General features: G+C 45.0%; 1 protein-coding gene across 2 annotated transcripts in view; it reads left to right on the top strand.

The window, feature by feature from the left end:
• The window catches only part of gabrg1 (gamma-aminobutyric acid type A receptor subunit gamma1), a 33766-nt gene extending 24797 nt beyond the window's left edge, over window positions 1–8969 (top strand). For both annotated transcript variants that reach the window (XM_019888817.1, XM_019888816.1), the window contains exons 5-9: window positions 356–438; window positions 1276–1413; window positions 1562–1714; window positions 2987–3189; window positions 8248–8969. In XM_019888817.1, coding sequence (XP_019744376.1) covers window positions 356–438; window positions 1276–1413; window positions 1562–1714; window positions 2987–3189; window positions 8248–8535 — 865 coding nt within the window. In that variant the 3' untranslated portion in view covers window positions 8536–8969. The remainder of the gene's footprint in view (window positions 1–355; window positions 439–1275; window positions 1414–1561; window positions 1715–2986; window positions 3190–8247) is intronic.
• Window positions 8970–9837: the final 868 nt, after the last annotated feature.

The following is a 9837-nucleotide window of genomic DNA, read 5'->3' as shown; positions in this document are numbered from 1 at the left end:
GGGCTTCCTGATGAAATCTGAGACTCACAGGAGCCCGAATCGATTCGTGTTGCATTGTGATAAACTGAAGAAAAGACGACATGGTGTTGGGTCTTCTTCCGCCTTATAGAGAAATAAAAGAACCTGTGTCCAAGGAGGACCAAAAGCAAATTGACAGCTCCCCCTCCTCTACAGTTATCTTAAGTGACCACAATTTGTTCAAGCATGATTGAATCATTATTCCCTGTTGGCGCGATGACATACGCAACAAAAAAAAAAGAAAGACCAAATTTTTGATTATGTTCGTTCATACCTGGTCGGGGAAAAAACAATGATGAGACTTGCCTTTTCTCTGTCACAATTTTGTTTTTGTCAGGTTGACAATTAATGCGGAGTGTTACCTTAAGCTGCATAACTTTCCAATGGATGAGCACTCGTGTCCGCTGGAGTTTTCAAGCTGTAGGTGGTCGAATGTCTCCTCCTCCCATTCTAAACCCGTCATCTTGACGTCAAATTCTTTAGCTTGCCTGGCGATAGGGGCTTCTCAGTGGGCTAGCGTTAGCGGCTAAGCCAATTTCTTCTCTTTGCCCAAAAATCCATCTGCTTTTAGCCGCCCTCTCAAAGCCTGTTCCAATCTATCATTTGCGCTACCAGCGGAGAGAAGATGTCACCTCGTACCATTTGCTCTGACAGACTTAATGAATTATACAGCCTCTGTAGTCTGATTCATGCTGTCTGTGTCACCTTTCACTTGTCTCTTGTGCTTCAACCTTTCATGTCTTGTCCACATGCCAGTGAAAAATGCAACGACCATTTCATGGGGGCGATTGATGTTTGGTGCATTGCAGATCAACTGAAATTCACCAAACGAGCATAAACCAGTTCTCTAAGTTACTCAATAACAAAATAATGAGATACTATGTTCAAGAGTCAACAACTTTAAACAAGAAAATGTGTTTAGAGAAGAACTCCTTCTCATCCAAAACGTGCTTTTTGTTCACACACGACACCGGTGTGTTAATTTTGCTCAATTCATTCTGAATATTTTGGGAGAGGGAGTATGTGTGTAGTCAATTCCTTTCCGTTATTTCAGCTTTCAATTGAAGCCATTATGCTCGTTTTATTGAATTTTGTGAGTCTGAGCTTGTCAGTTGCCATCTCGAATGCTACATTTTGACCTCTGTCACTTTACTACCCTTTTGTGAGGGATACTGGATGAGTTTTCTGTTTTACTTCCTCCGAGATTAATTATCTGTCTGTCTCCGTGGTATCTTTGTTGCGGGGGCTATTCTGTAGATGGTTACCCTCGGAATGAGATTTCATACCGGTGGCAAAGACGAGCAGTGGAGGTAGCGGAACAGCGATATTGGAGACTTTACCAGTTTGCATTTGTAGGGATGAGAAACACTTCGGATGTGGCACACACCCAGTCAGGTAGGAAATTAACTTTTGTTTGCTCATTGCTCAGCTTCTTCTTTTTCAAAATACAATATACTGTATATTCTCTTATGCCTTTCCAAACTGATTTGATGTTTTGTTGTTGTTGTTTTTTTTTTTTTCCTTTATTTTCCTTTATTATCAGGGGAGTATGTCATCATGACGATCTTTTTTGACCTGAGTCGGAGAATGGGCTATTTCACCATCCAGACCTACATTCCATGCAGTATGATTGTGGTCCTGTCCTGGGTCTCTTTTTGGATTAACAAGGATGCTGTCCCTGCTCGCACATCTTTAGGTACAATCGAGTCTGACTTTTTAAAGTGTTTATCAGATTACTTTACCGGCTGTGCTAGCAATACTTGAATATTTTAAGCGGGCGGCCCACTAGTCGAGTGGTTAGCACGTTGACTTCACAGTGCAGAGATACTGGGTTCAATTCCAGCTCCGGCCTTCCTGTGTGGAGTTTGCATGTTCTCCCCGTGCTTGCGTGGGTTTTCTCTGGGTCCTCTGGTTTCCTCCCACATTCCAAAAACATGCATGATAGGCTGATTGAACACTCAAAATTGTCCCGAGGTGCGAGTGTGGGCGCAAATGGTTGTTCATTTCTATGTGCCCTGCGATTGGCTGGCAACCGATTCAGGGTGTCCCCCGCGTACTGCCCGAAGACAGCTTGGATAGGCTCCAACACCCCCCGCGACCCTAGTGAGGATCAAGCGGTTCGGAAAATGAATGAATGAATATTTTAAGCTGGAACCTCTGTGGTAACAAGCCTCAGCACTCATACAATTAAACACCATCATGAGGTGTAATGCAGCAGTCCCCAACCTTTTTTGCCCCACGGACCGTTTTAATGTCAGACAATATTTTCAGGGGCCGGCCTTTAAGGTGTGGCGGATAAATACAACAAAATAATATCATATGACCTGGATGAAAACTGTGGTATGTTCGAAACACAATAATAAACACAAATCATGACACGAGGAACGTCCTATTTGCCCGCATCACTCTCTTGTCGCTATGGTAACGTTTAAACGTGCCTTCAAAATAACATACAAAGTGCATGAAAAATACGACTCACCATCGCCGCATATTATGCAGAGTGGGCTTGGTGCATGGGAATCTCCTGTTGAGATAATTCTGTATTTTAAATAGGACTCCCGATACTGTCTTATTAAATGTAGCCTTCTTTATCTTGGAAGTTGTTGGCTCCTCTTCTGTCTCCTGGCTGAGCCTTTTCCCCTTCCCAAAGACGTTTGTTTTTTACTCACTTTGCTTGCTCCTGGGGTTCATTTTAGCGGTAACCTATCACGTGACCGAGAAATGACTTGAACTGCGTCAAGAGTGACACACTGTAGATGGATGTAACAGGGAATCCGGTATTTTTTCAAAATATAACATCTTTCAGATTCCGAAATTAATAACATGAAAGTAATGTAAATTATTTATTCTTTCTATGTGGCCAAATAATCAACGGACCGGTACCGGTCCTGCGGCCCAGGGGTTGGGGACAGCTGGTGTCATGTATTTGTCTCGCTGACAAATATGTTTTCTCTGGTATTACTTTTAGGTATCACCACAGTGCTTACCATGACAACTCTGAGCACCATTTCCAGAAAGTCCCTCCCTAAGGTGTCGTATGTCACAGCTATGGACCTGTTTGTCTCTGTCTGCTTCATCTTCACCTTTGCTGCTCTGATGGAGTACGGAACGCTGCATTACTTCACCAGCAACAGACAGAGCAAAAAGTCTAAAGCCAAGAGTAATGCACATGTGAGTAACACTCTCCCTGGCCTTAACCAAAAACAAACAAAAAAAAAGCACAGGTTTAAACAAAAGACAGAAGCGTGCATCAGGAGGGATTTAACGCAGTTTGAGATGTAACTAACATGGAAATCAGAGCGCTCTCTCCAGGTGGAAAAACAAGTAATTAGTAAGGCAGGTTGAAGATGGAAAATCAATCAGAACCACAACATAAACAACGGTCATAACCAGTCCAAACGTTTGAAGTGGCCTGGAGAAGAAATAAACCACAAGTGTACTAAGTAACCGATAATGAGCGGGTAAATCAAATGAAACAGTTGATGCCAGAAATATTGTGAGAATTTTAAAGAAGCCAAAAAAAAAAAAAAACGACTTTTAGTGAGTGACATCAGCAGCATTGTTCAGGGGGAGGATTTATTTCTTTATTTATTTAGCGAATGCAAAGTCCTTCAGCCATGCAGTTGCCTCTGGGTCAGCTGAGTGGAGGGTGGCTAGCCCTCCTCTCAGTTTTTGGAGAGGGCAAGCTTCGATGATGTGTTCCATTGTCTGCTCCTCTCCACAAGCGCACAGTGGGCTGGGGCAATTGCCCCATTTGTGGCGGCTGGCCAAGCAGGGGCCATGTCCAGTCCTGAACCTGTTGAGGGTTGACCATTGTCTCCGTGGAAGCTCGGTGCCAGGGACAGGATGGGTGGGGTCTGACACCAGATGTTTATTGCGTATCTCCTTGGAGTCCCATTCCTTTTTCCAAGCTGACTGGATGGTAAAGTCAGCTGGTGGGGGGTTCTTCCAGATGGGGCGTCTGGATGGGAGTCGGGCCGTGGGTGGGTTAAGGATGTCTTGATAAATAGGTAGGTGGGGTGAGACTTTGACATTTTGGAGCATCTTTTCGGTTGATGCTATTCGCCGAATGTGTGGGGGAGCAATGTTGGATAAGACAGGTAGCCAGGGGAGTGGTGTTGAACGAATTGTTCCGGTTATGATTCTCATGGTTGAGTTAAGCTGGGTGTCCACGTGGTGTGTGTGAGATGACCTGGACCAAACAGGAGCACAGTATTCCGCTGCAGAGTAAGCGAGGGCCAGGGCTGAGGTGCGCAGTGTGGAAGTGGAAGCGCCCCATTTTACGCCGGCGAGCTTACAGAGCAGGTTGTTTCTGGACTTGATCTTAGCCGCTGTTCCTTTTATGTGTTGCTTGAAGGAAAGGGTCCTATCAAGGGTCACTCCAAGGTAGGTGGGGTGAGGGGCATGCTTAAGTTCAAGCCCACTCAGGGAGATCTTCAGTCCTCTGGCTGCTGTAGCATTGTGCAGGTGGAATACACTGGAGACAGTTTTTGCAGGACTTGGTTTTAACCGCCAGGTTTTGCAGTACTGGTCCAGTTTGCCGAGGTCTTCTGTGAGCACGTGTTCCAGCTGTTCCAGATCTGGTGCTTGGTATGCCAGGCAGATGTCATCTGCATAGATGAATTTGCGGGATTTGGTGCAGGGGAGGTCGTTTGTGTAAAGGTTGAACAGTGTTGGAGCGAGAACTGAGCCTTGGGGGAGTCCATTTTTCTGTGTTCTCCAAGAACTGTTGTTCTGGCTGAGGTGTACTCTGAACCTCCGGTTGGTCAGGAGGGTTGTAATGATTGTCGTTGCCCAGGAAGGGAGAGCCTTTGCAAGTTTCAGAAGGAGGCCTTTGTGCCAGACTGTATCATAGGCGGCTGTGAGGTCGAGAAACACAGTCCCGGTCCTTAGTCTTTTCTCAAAGCCATTTTCGATGAACATAGTAAGGGCCAGTACTTGTTCTCCTGTGCTGCGGTTCTTCCTGAAGCCTGCCTGGTCCACACAGAGAAGGTCCTCTACTCCTGGGGATATGCGCTGGAGTATTAGACGTTCCAAGATTTTATAGGGGACACAGAGTAGGGAGATTGGGCGGTAGCTTGCAGGTAGTTTCTGGTCTTTGCCGGGTTTCAGTATGGCAATGACTTTGGCTGTGCGCCATTTCTTTGGAATCACATTGTCCCGTGCGATTCTGCTGTAGAATTTGGTCAGCCAGATTACGGCTTGAGGGCCCAGATGTTTCATAAACTCCGGCAAGATGTTGTCATATCCGGCTGCCTTCCCACATTTCAGGCCCTGTAGGACTTTCTCCAGTTCACCACTCTCGAAAGGGTCAGGAGGCTCAGGACTGTCGTCCTCTTTGGGTGATTTGTGTTGTTCCCTAAGCTCAGCTGTCACTGCTCTTCTGGTGTGCTTGTCTTGGGTTGGTTTTGCTATGGCCAGTAGATGGGATGCCACTTGATTGGGTGTGACGGCCGGTCTTCTTTGGGTAGGAGGTTTCTGTGCGGCTCCTAGGCGGCGGATGAGGCTCCAACATTTCCTGCTGGAATGGGTGAAATTCAAGTCAGCTACTGTCTCCTCCCACATTTTCCGCCGGGCTGTAGTCAGCGATTCTATGAGGTGGTCTGCCATTTCAGGGTCCCCTGATGCTTCATAGGCTTGTAGGAGGGCAGCGCTTTCTTCATCCAGGCAGGGGATGTAGAGGGGTCGGTAGCCTCTTGGGATAGCTGTGTGGGCAGCCTTGTAGATGGCACTGCAGAAGCGGTTGTATGCTTCATCTATCGTGATGGTGTGGAGTGGGATGGTTGTAATACTTCGGTCCAGGGTTTGGCGGTATTTCTGCCAGTTGGCTTTGCGGAGGTTCCAGCGCATCTTCCTTGGGCTGGTTATGACTGGGAGTTGTAGGCCGATATGTATGAGCGAAGGCCGGTGTTGGCTGTGTGGGAAGTCGTCGAGGACCAGGATCTGTGCGGGGTAGGGGGTTCCACTCACAGAGCTGACCCAGCACAGGTCAGGGGAGTAGTCTTTGTTCCACCTGGCTGAGTGGAAGGTCCCTCTTTGTTTGGGGTCATGTATCAGAGCAAGGTCATTCCTAGATGCCCAGTCTGAAAGCGCCTCACCATCACAGTCCACTGCTGGGTATCCCCAGTCTGGGTGGTGGCTGTTAAAGTCCCCCACGTAGATGGCAGGGTGGGGAAGAGTGGGCAAGACCTGCAGATCCCAGTTGGCACTCGGGGGCTTATACACATTAGCGATGTGAAAGCCACTAATGGTTATGGCATCTGAGAACTGTGTTGTTGTCAGGTGGTTTGCTTCGGCTACTTCAGACCGCACATAGGTGGCAAGTCCATGTTTGGCATGGGGTGTATAGCACAAGAGGTCATAGCCGTTGATGGTGTATCGGCCTGCTACCTCTGTGCCAATGTGGGTCTCTTGGAGACAAATGACATCAACAGAATGTTGGGAAGCAAGGACTTCAATGAGGCTTCGCTTGGCTAAGGAAAGGCCTTCGACATTGAGTTGTAATATGCAAAGGGCCGGTCTTACCGCCAGGTGCTCTTGGGGCTGTCTGCTATTGGCTTTAGGATTGTGACTAGGATTCTGTGACTTGGCTTTTTGGCGTCGTCTCTCAGAATTTAGTCTGCTGGTTGGATCATTAGCTTCCCCAGGCGGACCTGGGTACTGGCACAGGGGGAGGAGTGACCATGTCACAATCTGCTGTCAAGGGGCATATTTTCGCCTGTGCTTAAAGAGGAAGTCAAGTCAAAATCTTCTTCATAATAATATGGTCTATGTGTCCCCTGCTACTCGAAACACGGCATTTTAATTAATATTGCATTGTGGAATCTCAATTAAGCAGCAAAACCCATCTCTTAATTTGGCCATTTTGCCAAATCCTGTTGACTGAAAAATGATGTCACATTGCCGATGGGCTCAGGTCATGACCAGTCACGGCTCACCTGCTCTTTGGGTTTGGTCATGTGACATTCGTAAGCTGAGTCCTGAGGCACTCTGGTGGCACACCGGTCCCATTCACCCTCACTGACTGCCTTGTCATATTTGGTGAAAAAAACGCACCAGCACCAGCAGACTTTTTTGTTCACCTGTGAAGAGCATTTCCGCATGTTGATGGAATGTACAGTTGAAGCGCTGGTCACAAACAATACAGTCATGATAATAATCAACAGTACGAAGGACAGTCAATTTTTGGGACTATTTGTTGCGCCACATGCACAGCCCGTTGCTTGGCAACCTGGTTAACTCTCAATTTGTGCCGTCTCTGAAGTATTCCGTGATGAGCAAAGCATGCTGTTGAAATGTTCGGTAAAAGGATGAATGGAAGGATTTCTTGAAAAGTGAATGCAAAAGCACACGCTCCTTCAAAGTAGCCTGTCCATGAGCCCCACAAACATCTCTGGTGATGACTTCTGAAGCATGACATATTTCCAAAATTGATTTTTTTGACAAATAATAATGAAAAAAAAAACAAAAACAAAACGTTTTTCTTTTTTTTTGTCAATTTATCTAGGCCAGCCACATAAAATGCGGCAAAACAATAAATGCTCTTCAACTGATGAGACAGAGTACCGAATGAACCTGGACATCAACTTTGTATGTATCGTTTTGCTCAATGGTGTGCCGTGAGATTTTGTCTGATGTGAAATATGTGCCATGGCTCCATAAAGGCTGGGAAACCCTGCTGCCTCAGAAGGTTAGCACTGTGGCGGGATACTGACTGGAATGACTGAGTACATCCAGACATCATTCACAGTGCTTTATACTTTCTACCTCGCAGCATATTTATTGAATCAGTTCCACCCCCCCTCCACCCTCAAAATTCTAAACACAAATCCCATTATGACAGCATGAAAAAACGTTTCTGAATATTTTTGCATTCCAGTGCTAGCTTCTTTTTAATCATACGTTTGCCAAAATCTCAAAATTGCATGGTCGTTATGGGGTGTGGAGTGTCAAATTTTGAAGACAAAAACTAATTTTATACTTTTTCCTGAGGCTATAAGACAACCAAAATTGGAAAAAAGAAATAAATTATATTCTTTCCAGATGCCCTGGATTCTGTACAAGCTGAGAACTAAGTCACATTTTTACTATACATACTTTTGTTCTCAATGAAAATAGATGTCCGAGAGTCAAATCATGTCCTGAGATACTGACATCCAGTATATTGGGAGAAATACCGGCTGACCTATTTGCAATGATTTTCTTCTTCTTTTTTTCTTTTCTCAACAGCACAAGCCATCTAGAATGGCATCTAGTATCAATATCCGCCCTGGACCATCCCTGCTGCAAATGAACAACATTATGCACGATGATGAGGATGACTTTGCCTACGAGTGTTTGGATGGAAAAGACTGTACAAGCTTCTTCTGCTGCTTTGATGACTGTCGCTCAGGTGCCTGGCGAGAAAACAAGATGCATGTGCGAGTGAGTAAGATTGATTCTTACTCACGAATATTTTTCCCAACAGCTTTTGGCCTTTTTAATTTGGTTTATTGGATAGGCTATCTTTATCTATAAAACCAGTCCCCCCAAGGAAGGGTGCTTGGAGTTTTTTTATGGCCTCATATTTTCCAGGAAATGGGCTATTCTGACAGTAGTAATATTGTTCCCCTTGCAAACGCATACTGTAAAATAACAACTAAAAACTGCCTCATTTGTTGATTATAAAACGTACTCTTGTGCCGGGTTTTGTCTGCTTTGTTATGGTTATTTGTTGATGATGTCCTACATTATGGCGAATGAAATCAAAGACAGGTTCACACAAAATTTGTCTTTTCTCAAAGTTGGACATCAGAATGATTGACAGCTTATTTTGAATGGAAAGTCGCACACATGAAAGGACCTGTCATTGGAACTGAATTACCATATTACTTTGAATACATACTGTACAGTGGTAACCTCTACTTACGAACGTCTCTTCATACGAAATGTTCAAGTTACGAAATATCTCAACAGGAAAATATTGCCTCTTGTTCGAAAGACATTTCAAGATACGAAAGGTAAAAATACAGTATGGGCTGCTACTCACAGCTCCAAGTTTCCTGAACACAACATACTTATAGCTGCTCTGCCATTGGCTATTAACGAGCATCTTCCTTGGCATCCCATTGGCTGAGAGGGACCTCTATTGTATGTGTCTATGTGTAGATCAGTGGTTCTTAACCTGGGTTTGATCGAACTCCAGGGGTTCGGTGAATTGGTCTCAGGGGTTCGACGGAGCCTCTGCTATGGAGGGTAAGACACGCGTGACTCAACATGTCAGTTATAACACGCCCGCTTGGCCATCACTGGCTGCAGATGATCACATTACATTGCTTGTCCAATCAGTGCTGTGAAATTATTTTGCTAAGTAGTCAGCGTTTGACTGTCGTGATAGTACATCGTACAAAAAAAAAGGGTACTTATCTTTTGAAATATTAGTTAGGTTTTTCAGTTTTTAATAAATGTGTTTTTTTTATATATTGAAATTGTTAAAAAAATAATATATATGTTTATTTTTCACTCATGAAGGGTTCGGTGAATGTGCATATTAACTGGTTGTGTTCGGTCCTGTAAGAAGGTTAAGAACCGCTGGTGTAGATAGATAAAGATTTGTCTATGCAGCGTCCTCGTCATCCGCCCCTCGGGCCATGAGTCGTTCCCATAGTTTTACGTAAATGTGAACCACCCAGAAAAAGTGTTCACCAGTCCAGCGATTGCTCACTATGCTGATGTTTGCCTTGGACATTTTCGAAGGATTGGTAAAAACCGACAAAAGCAAACGTCGTTGGATCAGTTCTTTAGAAAACGCCACGCAAAAATCACTTATGAGAAAGAACA

This window comes from Hippocampus comes, unplaced genomic scaffold (genome assembly GCF_001891065.2).
Source record: "Hippocampus comes isolate QL1 unplaced genomic scaffold, H_comes_QL1_v1.1 scaffold254, whole genome shotgun sequence".
Lineage (NCBI taxonomy): Eukaryota > Metazoa > Chordata > Actinopteri > Syngnathiformes > Syngnathidae > Hippocampus > Hippocampus comes.
This window is presented reverse-complemented; position numbering and strand designations above follow the sequence as displayed.